Here is a 20,905-nt window from a genome sequence, read left to right as displayed (position 1 = left end):
CTGTGCAATATTGTTACATGGGCCATGTTGATCACAGATATTCCCGACTCCCGCGGCGCAGGGCTTCTTCTGTTCCGTGGCCAGTAAGTATGGCTGCAGGGACGGCGCTCGAGCCATGTTAGGTTCTGGTTCTGCTTCCGCTTCGCGTGATTTGGGCGCCCTCTAGTGAGCAGATCCTCCCCTGGGCTGGAAGCGCTGGCTTCCAAAGGTGTTCGAAAACAGCGTCACGCGCGCGGGCGCGCGATCACTGCACAGTAATACATAAACATGATGTTTTACTGTCAAGACCGCGGAGCGCGAGCGTGGTGCATATCCCGAGGGAACCCATCTTCACGTCGTAGAGACCGCGGCCTTTTCGTCTTGGATTTTGTTTCTGTAGACTTTAAAAAAAATGTTTTTGTTCTAATTAGTGTCGACACGAACAGGCGCACTGCAAATGGCCGTGCGGCTTCTGATTGAGGTGCGGACATTGCGCGTGTTTAGGGTGGTTGCGAAATGATAGACGCCAGTGACGCAGTTCGGGCTTAATAGTCTGTGAACAAGAGTTCCAATTGCATGCCGTGAAACACAGGGGACGTACATCATGCATGTAGTCATTCGTTTCTGTGCATCTTTAAAATCCTGTGACGGATGACGCCCCACTAGTCTTGGAAGTTTGGCAACTAGTAGTAGAACTTTGGCAATGCGTTAGTGTCACACCGTCATACAGGCTGCCACACACTCTGTTTTTCTTTAATGAGCGTACGAGACTCCGAAAAAAACTCTTCTTTTCTCTTGGGCTCGTGGGAGTTGAGTCTGCCCATGTGCAGCCGTCACAAGTGGGCACTCATAAGCAGGGGTGGACTGGGAACCAAAAAAGGCCCTGGAAATAATGTCCAAAGTGGTCCCTTATTACACATGTTCAGCAAGCCCAATGGTTTCCCTGGGAGAACATTTGGAAATAAAATAGGTTACCTCACAGACGAGGCCCAGGGTGTAGAGGCCTACTGGGAAATCTCCAGAGTTCCTATGAAGGCCAGCCCACCCCTGACCATAAGAATACTTTTCTTTACATATATGCAGATGGTCCGTGGCAATGATGCTTGGGGAGTCCATATGCAGGCTTCCCGTAGCCCTGCTCTGCCTGTCTCCCACTTGAAAGCACGTGATTTACCAGCAAGGAAAAAACTTGAAAATGTACAAACAAAGACAAAATGACCCGCCTCGCTGCTAAATGTTCGCCCGTATAAAGGATGATGTGAAATTGTTGGAAGTGACTCAGCGTGCATCCCTCCTCATTCCCGTAGCCCGTCCAGGCTCAGTACTCCGCCCACCCCTCCCACCCCAATTGAAGGCGCCCCCCCCCCCCCCCTCTGGGAATAGGAGATCACACGCGGCCAGACGGAGCCCGGGGTGCGCTTTCGTAGCTACTGCGTCAGTCGTATCCCGTGCGCCATTGGGGGAGCGCTCGGCTTTTCCCTTTTATGACTAATTATAAAGTGTGGGCACCGTGAGGCTGCGGTGAAGAGAGCCTGGCCCCGCACATCCATCCCGCCGCTTAGGGGGACGCATCCTGGGTGACATCTCTCTCTCTCTGCTCGCCTAGCGCTCTTCCAGGCGCTGCCCGGCTTTCCCACCGCAGGCGGCGCAGTCTCACAGCTGCCCCTTGCAGACCTGCTCAGGAGGCATCCATCAGCGGGCTCCCCTATATATATATAGAGGCGCCAGCACCTAGCGTCTCAGGAAGTACCCCGCGCGTCTGAACGCAGAGGACCGACCGTCTCTTCCAGTCAGTAGCAGGAACGAGTGTGAGTAAACTTCTATCCCGCTTCCCAGCTCGCAGCAAATAGCCTACTCCTATACTGTTCTGCCCGGGCGCAATACTCGGTATTTTGCACGTATTTTGGACATGATGGTTGTTTATCAATAGAGGACCTTGTGACAATACGATAGCGTGTTACTTTTTAGTGTTAGTGAAGGAAGACACTCGTCTTAAACAAACAAAAACGCGACTCCTCAAACGCCTTGAAACTTTGAGAGAATTTGCCACGTTAAGTATTGTATGTTATACCTTGCAGAGTGCTCATAAATAGGTTTGTGTTACAGACAGCACCGATGTGCGTTGATTTATAGTGACATTATGATGTGACATTAAACAAAGTATGCATGCGAGAAGACTACTATGAAATCGGATTTTAGGAGAAGGCTTACAAATAAAATCACGTTAACCTCCCTGGGAGCAGAGCCCCTTCTAGCTAGGCTTGCAAGTTGCTGCGGTCGAGCGCAGGGCGAGTAGTTGTTTGCATTGCACAAGCTGGGTTTCCCTGAGTAGGTGGATTTTGGCTGCTGCCCATGACTAGTTTCCATACCCTGTGTGCACAGTGCCGATGTCCCATTTTGTGTTTGCTGACCTGCTGCTCGTTTTCAGTTCTGGTGCTGTGCGTGTGTCCATGGTGTGTACAGTCCTGTTGCTGACCCTCCCTCGTGCTTGCATCCTTTCAGAGGATCTGTGGACCTGCACCTTTTGTGTCTTTTCAGCTCTAGCGAAGGCAGCAATGCAAGTTGGTCTGTGCTTACAGCGCTGGTTCCAACCCGTTGCCTCAGTTTGAGCTTGCGCTCCAGTGTTGACCTGTCGCCCTGTCCCGGTGTTTACAAGTCTGGTGATGACCCGCTCTTCCATGCTGTGTCTGTGGTCTCTGTGCTTACCTATCGCCCGCGTGTGTGTCTGTAGTCTCTGCCAGTTGCCCACCTTTCCGTTTGCAGCTGCCGTACTGTGTTCGCTTTCCTGGTACTGCCATGTGCTCCGCCTGGCGTGTGCAGCCGTGATGCTCCGCCCTTCCCCTGCAGCTCGCCTGTTGTCTTCTCTTGTGTTATTAGTTATACTGCTGATGCCTTGCCCTGCATGTGAACTTTCTCCCGGTTGCCTGCCTTGTGTACACTGCCTTGGTGCAGAACTTGAGCACTTTCCTCGAGTGCAGTTGGCGGATCTTCCTTCTTCGTCCATGAGCTGTAGCTGTGTTTTGCAGTGTTTATGGCTCTGCAGTTCACCTGCACTGTGGCTGTGGCCCCGGTGCAGAGAGATGGCCGTGTCCTCCTGTTACCCCCGTCCCCTGTTCAGCTTTTGACCTGTGTTCACTGCGCGGGTGCCGGCGCTCACGTGCTGCCCTCTTGTCTCCACAGCCCATGGCGCTCCTGCTCGGGCACGGCTTCTGCCTGCTGCTCCTGCTCTCTTCCTGCCACATCGCGACCGTGCGGACGGAGTGCAGCAAGGACTGCGCGGCGTGCACCTACCGGCCGGGGCAGCGGGCCGACATCAACCCGCTGGTGAGTGTTAATGCCCGTGTCCCCCTGGCCTCCCTCCAGCAGAGGCCACTGAGACTGAGACTAGCGCGCAAAACCCGCGCATCCATTCACTAATGCGAATCATCGAAGACAATAGCTGGCAAGTGCACGTCAAGTGTGAAACGAAACGAACCCGAAACACCTAGGCTATGTAATGATACCGTAGCGAGTATTATCAGATGTATAGGCTTATTGTAGCATGGGCAGAAAGTAACTACGAAATAAACTGCAGTACTAAGGTAATTGTGGAAACGTGTCACCCCAGTTCCCGACTAAGAGCCTGATTCATGGAATTTTTTGCATGGTGTGAAGTGACTTTTCACTGGTGTAAAGCGGCTTTTCACTGCCAACAACCGCCCCGATTCATGGAACAGTGCGAAGTGTATTTTTACCGTGCAAATTGACTTTGCACGGCAAAAGGACACTTTGCACTGTTCTATTAATCAGTGTGTTTGCCGTGAAAAGTCACTTTGCACCATGGAAAAAATTCCACGAATCGGCCCCTAAGTCTCCAGCATCACTTGTGGTCGAGCATGAATGCCAAACACGACTTTTAAAATCTAAGTTACACGATTTCTGGAACACTCACTAGATCATACATTTGTTATGAACAATAACACACACCCATCAACCAACCAGCTATAAATATAGACAAAAACCAACCTGCAACTCCATCAGTCTAACTGTCCTCCATCAACTCGCTGTCAATCCAGTCACCCACCATTAGTTTATGTATCTATCAATCCTCCACGTACCAGTCCACCCTTGGCACGGACCCATCAATCTATATCATCCGACGGGGTTGTTTTAGTGGTGTGTCCTATAGCGCCACTACCACATGAAATTCGCTTTAACGATAATTATAATGATGTGTAATTTATATAGTTCCTTAATCCAAAGCGCTTTAAGAGGCTTTAAATTGGTGTTACTTATTACCACTGTTATTACCCATAATGTGGTACCTGGCTTATTACATGGTGGAACGGGCGAGTGAATGGTTGAGTTGGCCGGTGTATTCAACCCATAACACAGCATTGTGGAGTTCCCAAAACAAGCATGTTATGCTTCGGCTATCCTCCTGACAAAGTCGCACCATCCTCCAATTCATCCATCCACCAGCCCAGACATACAGCAATCCATCCACCCACCTGCCCACAGATACACCAGTCCATCCATCCACCTGCCCACAAATACACCAATACATCCATTGATCTGCCCACACAAACACCAATCCGTCCATCCACCTACTCACACAAATACCAGTTCATCCATTCACTAGCCCACGCATACACCAATCCACCATTCCACCTGCCCACGCATTCACCAACCCATCCATCCAACTGCCCACACATACACCAGTTCATCCATCCCACACACAAACCAATCCATCTACCGACACATACACCAGTGCATCGATCCACCAACCCACACATACACCAACCCACCTATCCACCGACCCACACAAACACCAATCCGTCCATCTGCCAGCCAACACATACACCAATCCACACTTCCACCTGCCCACAGGTACACCAATCCATCCATCCACCTGCACAAACACACACAAATCCGATCATCCACCAACTCACACAAACACCAATCCATCCATCCACCTGCCCACGTATACACCAATTCAGCCATCCAACTGGCCACACATACACCAGTTCATTCATCCCACGCACACACACCAATCCATCAATCCTCCTACCCACACATGCACCAATACATCCATACACCAGCTCATCCAACTACCTGCCCATACATACACCAATTCCTCCATCCACCAACCCATCTATTCACCAGCCCACACATAACCAATTCACCCAACCACCATCTATTCTATCCATCTAGCAATTCACCCAACACCAAAACAGCCTTCCCACAATGAAGCATCCTCCCATTCGCCAATCCACCACATACCCACTCCCAAGAACACAAGATGTGATTCCACATAACATTTTTCTATGACGATGTCCATAGTGTATAGTTTGTTTTTTATGAAAGGCTTGTTTATTTTGTGATGCGGTTTGTTTCCAAGGCATTGCTATAAATACGATATTATTTAAGCACATAAAATGCAAAGCAGAACTTTAATAAATATCGATATCAACTAAACCAGGTAAGTTGTGTTCAGTTGCTTAAATTGTTCACATCCTGGTTTCACCATTCAGTCCAAAGCGTGTGATCTTGGGCAAATCATTTAATCGCACTGTGCTTATCTGCAGCTCTCTAAGTGATTCACTTCATAGTTTATATTAATATATGATGTTGTTATTAAAAAAGCCTCATGACAATATAGTTCCTCAACATATTATAATAGTGCAATTTAGGTATTTTGCACCACAAAGTTATTTGTTTGTTTGTTTATTGTTCACTTGTTAGGCGCTTATACGGAGAGCAAATACTGTTTAAAAGCGCCCACAGGGCAACAGGGAGGGGACAGGGGATGATAGACAATGTAATTACAACACTGTTAAATAATTAAATACAGCAATATAAGAAGAGACAATGGGAAGGGGAAGATGAAACTACTATGCCTTTTGAGTGTTCAGAACGTGCAAGTGCAGAGGGGAGAGGGGTATGGGATAGGTGCTGTGGTGCCCATGGAGAGCAGCAGGTGAAGTGCTATGAAGAAAGGTAAGTGCAACCTCCAAAGGTGGAGGGTGAGCCGTGCAAGTGCAGAGGATAGACAGCAGCTGGAATGATAAGATGTAGGAGGGCAGGGCCCTGAGGATGCATAAGGGCCCTGCGCACCAATCAAATTATTGTGCATGTAGCAGGGGAGGGACGTAGGAAAGAGGTAAAGAGGAAGGTCTTGAGGCTTTTCTGGAACCTAAGGAGGTCCTGCTCAAGACGAAGAGGAAGGGGGCCCGCTGAGGAAAACGATCGACCACCTGCCCTCTGTTTGGCAAATCGCTTTACAAACAAGGATTTGGTTCCAGAGGAATGCAGGTGTCTAGAGGGGGGAATATTTAGTCAGAAAGAGTTGCAGATAGAGTGGTCCCCGGCCCTAGACAGCCTTGTGGATGATGCAGAGAGATTTTAATTTAAACTGTGCTGTGACCGGGAGCCAGTGAAGACTTTGTAGGGCAAAAGAGATGCAGTCCCTGGGCTTGGGGCCGAGGATAAGTCTAGCTGCCCTATTCTGGATTAGCTGGAGGTGTCACAGAGTGGATGAAGGTATATTAAGGAGGACGCTATTGCAACAGTCAAGCCTAGAGAGAACCAGAGCCCGTGCAAGATCGAGTCTCTGGGGGAAGGTGAGGAAAGGTAGAATTCCTTGCAGAAGAAAAAGCTCAAAGTGGGACTTCTTGGCAATGTCCTGAGTATGAGGGAGGAATGAGAGAGAGGAGTCAAAGATGACTCTGAGGTTTCTGGCTACGGAGGATTGAGCAGGAGAGAGTCTATGGAAGAAGGCCAGTTTGAAGGGAAGAAGTTGGGTGCGAGGGTCCCAATAGGAAGGATCTCCGTTTTTCTGGCATTGAGGCCGAGATCATTAGAAGTACACCAGGCCTGGATGGCTGTGAGGCAGTCAGGGATGATGAAGGGTGCAAGGGTGTCTGCAGGACGTTTGAAAAAAAGTTGTGTGTCGTCAGCATAGCACTGGAAGTTGGGGGAAAAGGAGGAAATGAGGTGTGCCACAAGATTAAGGTAGGTGTTAAACAGCCAAGGCGAAAGAATGGAGCCTTGGGGGACGCCACAGGAGGAGAAAGAAGTACGGGAGGAGAAGTTACCCAGTATGACTTCGGAATAACAGTCAGTTAGGAAGAAGGTCAGCCAGTCCAGTGCCCACTTAGAGATACTAATGGTGTCATGGAGCATATTTATGAGGATGGAGTGGTTCACTGTGTCAAACCAGAAGATAGATCAAGGAGAATGAGGACAGCAGGGGAGTTAGAATCAAGGGATGCAAGCAGTTCTTCACAGGTGTTCAGAATAGCATTTTCTGTGCCTCTGGATGCTCGGAATCCAGATTGATGGTCGTGGATACCGCCAACAAGTTCAGTGTGAAAGTTAAGTTGCAGCAGGGCCAACTTCTCAAGCAGTTTCCCCATGAAAGGGGTGATGGACATGGGGCGATAGTTGGCTGGGCAGGAAGGGTCTGCTGATGTTTTTTTAAGGAGGGGGTGTACAAGGGAGTGCTTGAGGGAGGATGGAAAATAACCAGTAGCAAAGGAGTGGTTACAAAGATCAGCGAGAGCAGGGGCGAGAGAGGAAATGTTGTCCTTGATGGTTCTGGATGAGCAAGGAGCAACCTGTTTGGAGGAGACCTTCATGGAGTTGACAACTCTGGTGACTTCTTCTGGAGACACAGAGGTAAAGGAGGAAAATGAGGAGAGTGAGTGGTCGTGGGAGGCAAGGGGGTGAGTGATGGGTTTGAAGAGTGTGTGACAAGGCTGTTCAGTATGTCCTGGGTTTTGGAGGTGAAGTGAGTGGCAAGTGTATTGCAAAGAGCCTGAGCAGGAGTAGGGGAGGAGGATACTGCGGATGGGTTGGCAATTTCCCTGCAGATTTTGAAGAGTTCATCCGTGTTGTTGGATGCACCAGATACTCTTGCTTGAATGTGGGCCCTTTTTTTGGCATGGATAGAGAGTCTATGACGCCTTTGGAGCAGGCGGCAGGCCAGTTTGTCAGAGGGTGAACTTGAGGTTTGCCACTTCCGTTCTGAAGCCCTGCACTTAGGTTTCAGGTCTGCAAGTTCGGAGTCATGCCAGGTGTTAAGCTTGGAGGCAGGTATCAGGCGGATCATCATGACTGGGGCAAGGTTGTCAAGTGTATTGGTAATGGAAAGACAGAGGTTGCTGAGAGCAGAGTCAGAGGTGGAGTCTGAGTTGGGTGGGCAAGAGGGAATGAAGGTTGAAGTGAAGGCAGCAGCTGACACTCGTCTCAACGGACTGATGTGAACATCGGACGGATGTGAACAAGGTTGTCAGGGCTTTGGGCTTTGGGAGGAGTTGTCACAAGGCCATAGGGACCCATGTGGGAGGAGAGAAGAGAGGGGTGAGATCAAGAGAGAGGGGTGACCAGAGGAGATGAGAGAGGGGAGCACTCTGATGGCGTACATAGTGTGCCCGGCTGTGTTATTTGGACCAGAAGGAAGAATGGAGAGGGAACGAGAGGTGTAGATGTCAATGGAGAGGGTGGATGCTGTGCACGGGGAGTCTACTTGGATCTTAAAGTCACCCAGGAGTAGCAGGTTGGAGGTAATTGAGAATAAGGAGGAACAGAAATCAGCCCACTCAGAGAAAAACAGAGAGGAAGCACCCGGAGACCAGTAAATTGTAGCAATGGTCAGGGTGGAGAAGGGAGAAATGACCAGTTTACATACTAGGCTCTGAAACAATGAATAGAGCTGAGTGGGTAGGATGGAAGAAGGAATCCACTCAGGGAAGATTAAGGCAACTCCACCGCTAGCCCGGTGAGGTCAAGGTTTAGAGGTGATCTTAAAGCCGTGGGGTAAGACAGAGTCAAAGGAAGTGACTGAGCTTGCATTGAACCAAGTCTTAATGAGTGCGAGTATGTCAAGGTCAGTGTCTTCAAGAAGAAGGCAGCTGTCAGCAGATTGTTTGTTGACTGAGCGTCGGTTGAGGGTCACCAGGTGGTGAAGATCGCTGCCTTTGAAAGTTTTGTGAGGTGGAGTGCAGGGGCGTGGTACTTCAGTCAGAGGTGGAAGAGCAGGGGGGGTAGGGGAGAGGCAGAAGAAGGAAGGAAGTTGATGAGAGAGTGCAAGATCCGGTCAAAGAGAAGGAGTTTGGCCTGAGGGCCTTGAACCAGGATGGTGCCAGTGAAGTAGACATTAATGCAGCAGAGAGCTGGGAATAAGCCTGCCAAGAGGACTACCCACTTGGTGCAGCCATTAATAGGAGAGGAAGAGTAATGGGAGAGAGTAGAGATGGGATGAGAAGTCCATAGGTCTGGAGATGGGACAGAGAAAGAGATGTCAGTGAAGATTTCTCAGGAGGATGCACTGACATAGGTGTCTGCAATTGGGAGGCCAGAGTTTGCAGCAAGGATGTTCTTTTTTATGCTATTTACTTCCAAATTTTGTGAGAGAGCGTGAGTAGGTGATAGTCAGGGCTGGTCATTGGGCCGGCTCTTGCCGGATCCGAGATCCGGCACCATATGTGGAGCCTGATCTCGGATCTGGCCAGAGTCAGCCACCCCAAACCCCTGCTCTGTGCTCGGGATAAGAAGAAAAAAAGGGCATGTAAGCAAACTGTAACTTCCTCTGGTGACCCCATGCAAGAGGTCACAAGAGGAAGTTACAGTCCTGAGCCACGACCCGGTTTATTTATGCAATGTTTGTCAGATACATGGACGCGGATTATTTATTTATGCAATGTTTGTCGGATACTCGTATCGGACAAACATTGCATAAATAAATAAATAAACAGGTATCCGACATACATTGCATAAATAAATGCCCCTATTAACATCATACATGATGCAGCCACCCAACTGCTTTAAGAGGGGAGCTGCAGGAGCTGTGCTGGGTCTGGTTCAAGTAAAGGAAAACATTGCTTATGGCAAACAGAAATGACTGTGTTTGAATAGTACCCATGGGGGAGTTTTTTTAATAAAATGGAATGCAAATTGTGCATTTTAAAGAATATTTACTCAGCAACACTGGTCACAACTATTATCCACACAGTGAAGTAACTCATCACCAGTGCCATGGAGGAGGTTTAAAGTGGAATTGATATATAGTTTGGAAAAGAAGCAGCATGAAAGAAATAGCACCGTTTGAAACTATTATTTTGGACATTTACTATGATCGGAGGTCAACTGCCAGCTCTGCCCCCCTTAACCCTGCCTCCTCAGGTACTGCCCCCAAACTCCACCCCCATCCCTGCCCTTGTGGGATCCCCCACCAATTTTGTTCCATTTTTCACCACTGGTGATAGTGTAGCAGTTGGAGTAGATTGGAGAGATGGAGAGTGCCATCTGTGAGCAAGAGGAAAGATGCAAGCGGCAGAGAGATAAAGAGGAGAGGGGGGGTTGCTGCAGTGCACAGTTCGGACGAGGCGGCCAAGTGGAAGTTAAGAGTAACAGTCACCAAGCAATGCAGGATGTGAGCAGACCTAAATGGTGAATGGATTTGCAACTTGGTTTACGTATTCTAAAGTCACGTCCACGGTGCCTCCAAGTATCAAAGATTGATGATCCTCCTTGCAATGTCCTTTTCTGAGAATCGCTTATGTTGATGCAATCCATATGCGAATTTGGAGTTGTGCATGTATTTTGCCCCACAGAGCCTGGACAGAGCTGTAATAGATGAGTTTCCTGTAATGGTCCTGCAGTTTTTTTGTATTTTTATTTCATATGTGTTTAAATGCCATCTGCCACTACTGTTAACAAAAAAGTTTATTGGGGTGGGGGATGGGGGGCGGGAGGTAGAGGGTGGATCGGGCGTGGGAGGGTGGGCGCTCGGGCTCAAATGAGATCATATGGAATCGCACGCACTGCCTTTGGGAGGAAGTAGCAGGACTTTTTTGTGGCTTCCCCCCTACCCCCCTTCCACACACACTCTTGCAATGCTGGAAAACGCCACATTGAATGTGTGCTGCAGAAGGGAGAAATGACGCACTGTAAATTAAGAGCACGTTAATGAACTTACGCCCAAAGAAGGACGCAAACGCTGTACAAGATGGTTTAAAAAAGTGCACAGGTACTCACAGAAGATGGTTTAAAGAAATATTTGATCGTGTATAAATCCCGCACCGTTGAACACGCATCGCCGACATAACATGGGTATACATTTCGCCGACGCACATACAAGGCTCTGCTCATGATATATATGGAAATATAACGTTGGCATGCATTTAACATATGTGCACACTCAAAGGTGTGCAGCGATCTCCTGTCAGTCAATGGCTTTATATTGGCCTTGTCTATAGTGCGCCGTTGCGCTCAAATAATAAGGAACAGTACAATGGTGCGCCCAAACGACGGGCAAAACATTCTGCCGTAAAGGGAAGGGCCCGCAAGGGCTTTTCATGAACCCCCATTCAACTTTCATAACTAACGTGAGTGTTTAATAAAGTCACACGTTGTTCAGTCACACAGCGTTCCGGCGTCTCACATTTGTGTGCCCCCCTCCCCATGGACAGCCCGTGACCGCTTAGGGCACAGCCACCCTTGAGGAAACGGGCTCGATTCCCGTTGCTCGCTATTGCGAAATATCACGTATGGTTGAAGCATCCGACGCTGCTTGAGTGGAAGGCACGTCCCTGAAAGTTGACAGGAAAGTACGCGCTCCATGACGCTGCCTATGATGCCACGGACTGTGTGCTAGCTAAGCTTCAGTGGGAGCCAGCAAAGGGCATCGACGCTTGCTCTGAGCGCCACAAGGGGGCAATAGCGCGCCTGTGTCTGTGATCGGCGGACCCACGGTGGCAGAGCTTTCACAGCCTGCCTCTCCCCCCATGCCCTCTTGCACAACTCGGGCACTAATGTAGCGTTAAAGAGGAACCGACCCGCTCTGGGTTCTCACTGGCAAACTCACCACACATTTATTTATTTATTTAGTTCAATTGTTATAAATAAAGCGCCACACGCCCGGCATGCGGTGTACATCAAGTCATCCATCCTCATTATTGAACGCCTAAGGGAAACATTGTCCCTGTGACTGTGACCTTTGTTGTTACTATCACTATTATTACTGTTAATAATTCAGGGCTCAAGTCCTAAAAAAAATGGGTGAGGGTGAGCATTGGGAGTTGACTTCACGGGACGTCAACGTGAAATAGGCACATTTACTTCAGGCTTGTCTTTCAAGATAGAAAAAAAACACACGTCAAAAAAGCATTTGCCAAGGAAAAAGATGTTCACATTACCTTGCTGCTTAAGCATAAAATGCACGCACGCACCTTTCAAATCTGAGAACCAGTACCCAAACATGTCCGTATGAATATGTGACATTTTGCAGCTAAGGCCGTCTGGGGTTCCAAACCTGGCCGCTACACTGAAACCTGTTGTTATTTTTTATTTATTTTTGTACTTTCAAAAGAGTGGGTGGACGCCGTCCACCCGCGTGGTTCCTCGACTTGAGCAGTGTATCAGTTACGCTTGTAGAATGTCTGTTGTTTGGTTGTACGCACATTTGAACAAAGTTCGAAAAGAAATAGAAACAACGCTACACTCCCCCGAGCTATAAAATGAATGCTTATGAGTCTGATGTGACAGCACCTGCTTCCACTGCCGTACACATTAGCAAATAACGACTTCGAACCCATACCTGCCTAACCTCTGGGTTTAAGCCGGAGACTCTGGGTTTTTACACTCTTCTCCGCGTCTCCGGGTTTTCCGGCCGTCCCTGCGTCTCCACTAGATGGGTGTGCTTTGATCCCTTCCTGCCATGCAATACCGGCAAGCAACGCTGTGTCCTTCGGCGCTTCTTAACATCTCGCCTGAGGGAGTAAAAGTTTCTTTGCTGCACACCCACTCCCTGAAATGCACTCATGTTTGTCTTCAAAGCGAGTTAACTGTAATGAAGGGCAGACATTACGGCCTCCACTGTGGCTGGCGAACACGTGCTATGCCACATGGCGATAAAAACAAAAAGCTATTGTAGTGGGCGTGCTCGAGAGATTTCATTATCACGTTGATAATGCACGGAGTTGACATACACGTACATTTAGTGCTTATTACAATCCTGTGAATTTTCGAACACATCTAGTACAAACTTAGCTATATTGCAACGTGTGGACGTGGCCTTGCAAACGTGTGGGCGGGGCATTCGGTTGACGTAGATCTCTGGGTTTTTCATTTTGGAATGTAGACCGGTATGTTTGAACCATTCATTAACAGAGACCCATTTTTCCACGGAACCCAACCTGGTATCTGCCTCAGGCAGCAGCTTATGTTTCCAAATGTGTCATCTTTTATCCCGCAGTATTGCCACTTTGCTACCTCACACAGTGAGGGCAGTGGTGTCACTAGAAATCAGTATTTGGGGGACAAACCCGGGGGCACAAATACAACAAGGGGATGTGGGATGGTGACATCAAATAAGGCGTAGGGTGACCAGACGTCCTAGAATTGGGCCCTATGCCCCCCTACCATCTGACCCCCCCCCCTTCTCCCGAGAGTTTTTTACTTTTAAAACCCCATCCTGGTTTTAGGGAAAAGGAAGGTGACAGTCCAGAGTTTTGGGTAAGGGGAGGGTGATATCTTCACGAGTAACAATTGTAAACCAAATTAACATCATAACACTATCTGAAATCAGCCATCGCTTGATGGGCTCAAACCCCCAACCTACCAGGTACCAGTCACACGCATTACTGATTATGCCACAGAGACTGGCTTAGAAACAAATGAAAAGCAAGGCCTGCAAAATCATTTAGAGCACAAGCTCCTTTTTGATTAACATCCTGACAGTCATGCATAGACCGCATAACTTACATTATATATTAGACATTATTTATATAGAGGGGCAGTGCTGGAAATAGCGTGGGGTGGGTGCGTGTTGAGGGTGTTCGGGGAGGGGCTGTCATGTGAGGGTGAGTTGGGGGGTATCCTTTTTGTATTGTTGGCCATCTCGGTTTTTTGTCTTGAAAATCTTCTCACCCTAGATAAGGGGCAATGCAACAATACCTATATTTTACCAAACTGGTTAACAACCTGTGACATTAAGCATGTTTAGAGTAAGTATAAGACAATGACGTTTTTCTTCAAATTACTTAAACATCCTAAAACATGAACTCATTTTGAACAGTTGCAAAAAAGGGCCCTATGCACTGATCAAGAGACAGCATTATTTTAACTTAAGCAGAAAACACTCCCAGCACAGCTTCAAATAATGTGTAGTTAGAGGTGGCATTTAACATACGAGACATCGCTTCCAGCTCAGCTTTAAATAATAGCCAGTCAAAAATATTGAGTTTAGCAAAAGAGATATAATTGATACTGCTGCTGCAAATGATAGTTAAGGACAGTCTGTTTAACAGATGAACTATAACCTGCACGCACCAAGTAAAGGGCACATACAAGCGCCAAGTAAAGTCCGAAAGGAGGCAACTGCCGCCCCCTTGGTTCTTTAGCAATGGTTGCAGGAGACTCAATTTGCCCCCAAAGAATGTACAGTTTTCAGTTTCTGTCTGTACATCCCAGTAGTGGGTGGTGAATTGTTTATTTGGAGGGGTGTAACTATGCCAGAGCGACCGAGTGTAGCAAAGGAGCCCAAACCAATCAAGGGGGATTAGGGTGATTTCCCCTTCCCGAGAAAATGTTTAAAATAATGGCCTAAAATGTTGCATTTTACAGTACACTCTTTTTGAAAAATTGGGTAAAAAGACAAAGAGTTTGCAATTGGTTTTGTAGGGTACCTCATGAAAAAATCCAATAGATGCAAATCACCAAAAGTCTACAGGAGCATTTCTTCAACACATTTTTATGATGCCGTTGCCTACAATATATGCCAGTATAAATACATTTTTATGCTGGCTGTGCCCATACATTTCCATGCTGGCTGCACCAATATATGCCAGTATTCCCATATAAGAACATTCTCATATACTCATGCTTGCTTTGCACATAATGCAAGTAATGATACATTATACAAAAAAAGTCCACCGCTGCCCTGCTAAAATATCAAAGTATCCCCACCTAAGAACATACTGCAGTCGACTTTGCCATTAATAATGACATGCCACAGTACGAAACATGTCCAAACTGGCTGAATCACAATGCCAGTTTAGATACTAAATAACACTTATCCTGCTTGCTTTATCGAAGATGGCCAATGCAAAATGTCATGCCACAGTAAGTAATGGCTAGACTGGATGTACCAAAATGCCAGTCTAACCATGTAATAACAATTATCATACTTGCTTTATCAAAATGGCCAATACAAAATGGCATGCCACAGTAAGAAATGGCTAGACTGACTGCATTAAAATGCAAGTCTAGCTACATAATAACACTTATCATGCTTGCTTTGTCATAGCTGTCCAGTAACAAAATACCATGCCTGACCCCTTAGCCCCCATCACCTTGCACAGGAGCTGATTTTGGCTGGTGCGGAGGGGAGTTGTGCAATGCACACAAAGAATGCACTTGCTCATTCACATGGGCATCCATCATCCTACACTCACTCATTACACACAACGCAAGCATACTCATATTCAATTTAAATTACCTTTTGCCCAGGTACTGAACATTTTCTACCAGCGTCGCAGCTCCCTTGTAGAACGAACAGGAACTAGGAAGTAACGAGCGTTTCCTGCTTCCTTCAAATGCGCGCAATAGCCAGAGCGCTGATGACAAAGCACCCGCTCTGTTTTTATGTGCATTGAGGCGCATGAGCACCCCTCCGCACATACAAACATGCAGTTCCCCGGCCAGCATCCCCAATTAGCTATGCAAAGTTGGGAAATCAAAACACCCCTAGCTTTGCATGGCCCATTGGACATGTGCAGCTGGGAAACAGAACTGTCAAACGGAAACCGTGTTTTACTTTGACAGTTCAAGCTAGCACAGGAGCGCTCCCCCAGCTGCAAAAAGCTCAGTGTTTACACTCCTTGGCTCCTCCATAATGCGTGAGGGTGCCCGTGGGTCGGCACCCCCTCACCCATTATGGACATGTTGCCACTGGGACACCCTCAAGGAATCTATGCACTGGGACAGTGTGGCTGTTGATTAAATATTGTTGACTTTGAAGTCATGTACATGGACTGCACTATTGGTAATAAAGTGGTTTTGAGCACATTAAGGGATCCATAGACACGTCCTGTTGTGGGCCTTTTGTGGCCCTGGACAAAACACACACGACACACAGAGGGTGGTGTTGTAACTGCCCGTCTCCGGAACAGGCGGTCCCCTTTATTCAGGGCTTCACATTATGTCTGCCCTACATTGCAGAACGTACAAACAACCTAATACAAAATGAGTTACTGAACTTAAGTAAGATAGAAGATGACTTTCATTAGAACACTTATTATTAGTCATTTTCTACCAGAAAGTCATCCAACCTTGTGTTCTCTACTCGGATATCTCCTCACCTGGCATCTATCTGTTTCCTCACATCTCACCTCCTGATCTACTTGTCCAGTATTATATTCATCCACAAACTCCGCAAAGTGGAATTCATCACCTCTGCTCTTGTGGGCATCAGGCTCATCATCAGACTCACTTTTGCTGATCCCTGTCGCGGACCTCGGGATCACCTTCTTAAACCAACTGGAGTTTCAGGTCACATTTTCACCTACCTTCCTGGCCATGACCATAGACCCTTTCTTCCTAGTAACTTTCCACAGGATCATTTAATGAAGCAGATCCAACTTCTGAGTGTTCTTCATTTCCCCAGCAATGCAGTATCCCCCACTTGGACTGGGGGCAGCACCAGATGCCTTCGCCTGGATTCTTGGTCATTGTTCTCTCGCTGCATATCTGCTACCCCACTCATATCCAGCTTTCCTGTTGCTAAGGACCATTATTCCGGAATCGTTGACCTGACCGTGCACTGGGGAAATACCTATGAATGCGTGAGGTGTCATCCTCTATGCCATCATAAAAGGAGTCATTGCCTTCTCGAGAGGTATGCCTTCTTCCATCGCAATCCTGAATATCTCGTTGAGCATTCACATAAACCACTCCACATCAACATTGGTCTGGTGTAATGGGCTTATGCGCTGCCTCCAGGAATTCCTTAAACACTATTCCCTGGAACAGTGGACCATTGTCTGTATTCAGCGACCGTGCCAGTGCATATGCCGCAAAGATATCCTCAATGACAGGAATCACCACCTCTGCCGATGCCAAGCTAACAAATCGAGCCAACGGATACCTCAAACTCATTGAGGACCACCCGGAAATGACTTCTGTAGAATGGTTCTGAAGTACATACTCTGGGCCTGCAACGCTTCCTCAGCTCTTGCAGGTGTTCGTATAAGCAGAAGTTTAGGAAGGCTTGCAGCAGCATGGCACCATGTTTGTTTGTTTGTTTGTTTATTTAATATGGCGTGCAAAACCTAGAGGTAACAGGGCGCAACAGAGAACAGGAAGATGAGGTTACATAAAAGCTTAGTTACAAGGTAAGGCACAATTAAGTATAAAGCAGAGCATTACATTTCGTAGAAACTGGTGAGAGGGCATACATACATATATACATATGGTAAATTACATTTCGGCAGGTCAGTTGAGGAAAGTACATATATACAGTCAGGTTGGCTGTGGTCTGTTAGTGAGGAGGGCACAGTTCAGTCATGGGGATCATTGGATCGTAACCAGGTGAGAGTGTTTTGCCTGAAGCTGTATTAGGATTGGCCTGTTCTGATGGTGCATTAACTACTTATCAAATCTATGTGCGCCTCCAGATCAGGGAAACAAACCTTCTCCCACAGGCAAGCCATGGTCTTGCCTGCTCATGGCGACCTCTATGTGCCTTTTACAGGACTGCCGAAATCAAGGCCTGGGAAATTATTGTCCTTGTGTCTTGTAGCAGCACCCCTTCAGCTCCTAGTGAGAGTTCAGCTCTCACTCTCCAGAGTCCATTCATAAACACTTGGGTGTCCGGCGTGCATGGGCCCACATTAGCCAGCAGCGTCTTCCACTGTCCTCCACATAGTTGGTCTACTACCAGCTGCATTCCTCTATGACTGCTTGTTGCTGCTGCGATCCCCTCAAGTGATATTGAATTGGGCACTGCAGCCTTGGTAACCATGTTAACCAGCTCCTCGGTCTCCAATGTCTAGATATCCTCTTTTAGATCCATAACTAGCGGATGCGTCAAAAGGTAATCAGCAGGATTCGACGCCCTGCTTCATAACATAGTGTCACTCCATTAACCTGCAGTTGCAGCATCCACGTCCCCAATCACAGTTGCGGGCACATAGCAAAGCCTTGCAGAATAAGCAGCAATGATTTGTGGTCCGTGACCATGGTGATATGGCACCCTTATATGTAAATGCTGGCAGCCCACAGTATAGCCAGTGCCTCACGCTCAATTTGTGAGGATCTTCTCTCTGTAGCTGTGAGTGCCTTACTGGCAAACGCGATGGGTCTTTGAACACCTTCACCATCCACATGTGTCAGCACTGGCCACAGTCCTGTTGGGCTTGCATCAACCACAAGTTATGATTGGCAATGGGGGTTGAAGAATGTCATTGTCATGTCCTCCGCAAGGGCTGCTTTGGACTTCTCAAATGCTGCCTGAGTGGTCGCATTCCACTCCCACACTTAATCACTGCAGATAAAATTCCTCTGAGGTTTTACGATTGTAGCCACATTGGGAATGAACACCATGCTACCTGGAACCTGCTTGCATAGGGGTTCATCTGTCCAAATTGTCTTCCCATCGCTGGACACTCCTGGGGATGTGGGAGTGGTCTACCACACTGGTCACATGATCATTTTGCTGGATCTTGACGTCCTTGTTGTGGTGGATGGACTTTTGCCTCCCTTCTTCTATTGCTGGGCCTAGGGGGTGTAGACTTGATCACATGCGCATGTTCAATCTTCATACCCTTCATTGTATCGTTGTCTCGGGAGGATAGCTCAGGGGCAAGGTGCTCGCCTTGGAAGCAAGATGACACGGAGCAGCGCAGGTTCGATCATCGGTTATGTGCTTAGAAACCTCTGGGTATTAAGCACGTTATAAATAACCTATCCTATCATCCATGTCTGATGCCCTTGTGTTTGCCAGCTCTTGCGCTCTCCCGAGCTCCAGAATACATACTAGAGGCAGGACAGCGTGCTTCAAAATTAGCTTCCTCATTCATGACCAGTGCACTTCTGGATAATTTGCCTTCTAATGTCTACCCCTTCATCCTGGAATGCGCACGTGGAGGCCAAATGATGCAGCCCGGTACAGAAGTTGTGCAACAATTCTGTCGGCTCATGTTGAACCCATCTCAACTGGATCCTTCCATACTCCACATTGATCATTGGTGTAAAATAGTTCATTAAGGCCCCTTTGTGTCTGCATATGACCCATTAACCTGTGGCAATGCTTTGAAAAGCCGATGAGCTCCGCTGCCTGTATAAAAGAGTTACATGGAGCACTCAGTGTCACCATCCAAGATGTTTACAGACCACACCAGGAGTCCTGAAAAATCTTATGGGTACAGTACAAAACGAAAATGCTGCAGACACCTCCAAAGAACAATCTTGTTAAAGTGCATGAACGTGTTGTGTGGCAACAATTGCACCCCACTCCATTGTTGCTACAAAGCACGTTTATGCACTTTAACAATACTTTATACTTGTGACAACATTGTTTACATTGGGCCTCATTACAACCCAGGCGTTAAGGGGTTAACGGTGCCGTAAAAGGTGTCGGCGCCGTTAAACCCTTAACGCCTGATTACGAGGTCCCTTTGCGGGTTGCACTTTAAAACCAACCCGCAAAGGGACCTAGGAGCTAATTACGGCACCGTAATTTACTGTGCCGTAATTAGCGCCTTCCCCATTCCCATTGAGCCCTATGGGGCAAAAATGGGAATGGGGAAGGGCCATGGCGGCATGGGGAATTACCGCCCCACCAACCTTGGAATGCGGTGGCAATTCCCCATTCCGCCATGGCGGACTCCGGCATGGACCATGGTGCTAATAGCACCATGGTTTAGCGCCGGAGTCCTAATGAGGCCCATTGTCTTTTTGCACTATATGCACATCGTGCACTTTATTGTAATTTGACTTTTTCTTTGAAAATTGTTTTGTATTTGCTCATATCAATTGATTTGATGAATGTAAGTAAAATATTTGTGTCTATTGATATACTACCCTGCGAATCTCAACACGTGGGAATTAGTGTTCCCAGGATATAAGTATTTGTATTTGTATTTATTATTGTTTCATCTAGCGCCTTAATCTAAGGCGCTTTACAGTTAACAACAAAACACATCAAACATAGAACAGTAGAAGCAGTAACATTAAACATGAATCAAGCCATACAACCTGTATGTAGAACGATTTGCATATGAGGGACAGGAGAGTAGGGGTGTGGGGAAGGAAGGAGAAGGAAAGAGTAATGAGTGACGTGAGCTATAGAGAGAGAGGAGAGCATGCGCTTCTAAAATTGGGTTTTCATTGTGTAACTGTGGAGAGGTGTGGGTAACCTTTTAGTCATCCCAGATGTTGGCAGCCCCAAAGAACATGTACACACCATAACACCCATCACAGTCTCAGCATAGCCGCTGACCCTGCCACATCAAACTCTGGGGCCGGATTGTTATGGAAGTGCTGCGGTACCTGTTGTAGTCCTGCGCGGGATTGAAGTCCTTGCCACCATCGATCCATGGATGATGGCACCTCATCTTCTGTGTCACCTCCTTTGGCCCCGATTTGTCTTTGCTGGGGCATGTTCACGCCTGTTGTCGCACTCTCACTATCACTGTGTAGAGCTGCTAACACAGATGCTTTCAGGAACACTCGAGCAGTGCAATTTTCTTCTGGCCCACCCTTTCGGTTTGCTCCAGTCAGTAGAGCACAGTACACGTCCTGACAGGGCACGTGGACCACTCCCACCTTCTGCACGAGCAGATCGTCTGTAGAGGAGGAGTCACTTCTAAACTCCTCTATTTGGATGGCCAGCCGGGGCGTGTGCCGCTTATACATTTTATTCTGTGCATGCGTAGCTAGCTGT

General features: G+C 47.6%; 1 protein-coding gene across 1 annotated transcript in view; it reads left to right on the top strand.

The window, feature by feature from the left end:
• Positions 1-1,389: 1,389 nt before the first annotated feature.
• Positions 1,390-20,905, top strand: part of PENK (proenkephalin) — a 73,181-nt gene continuing 53,665 nt past the window's right edge. The window contains exons 1-2 of the mRNA XM_069621075.1: positions 1,390-1,787; positions 3,160-3,303. Of these exons, the coding sequence (XP_069477176.1) occupies positions 3,163-3,303 (141 nt within the window). The 5' untranslated portion in view covers positions 1,390-1,787; positions 3,160-3,162. The remainder of the gene's footprint in view (positions 1,788-3,159; positions 3,304-20,905) is intronic.

The sequence above is a fragment of the Ambystoma mexicanum genome, chromosome 5q (genome assembly GCF_040938575.1).
Source record: "Ambystoma mexicanum isolate Mex_15411 chromosome 5q, UKY_AmexF1_1, whole genome shotgun sequence".
Classification (NCBI taxonomy): domain Eukaryota; kingdom Metazoa; phylum Chordata; class Amphibia; order Caudata; family Ambystomatidae; genus Ambystoma; species Ambystoma mexicanum.
This window is presented reverse-complemented; position numbering and strand designations above follow the sequence as displayed.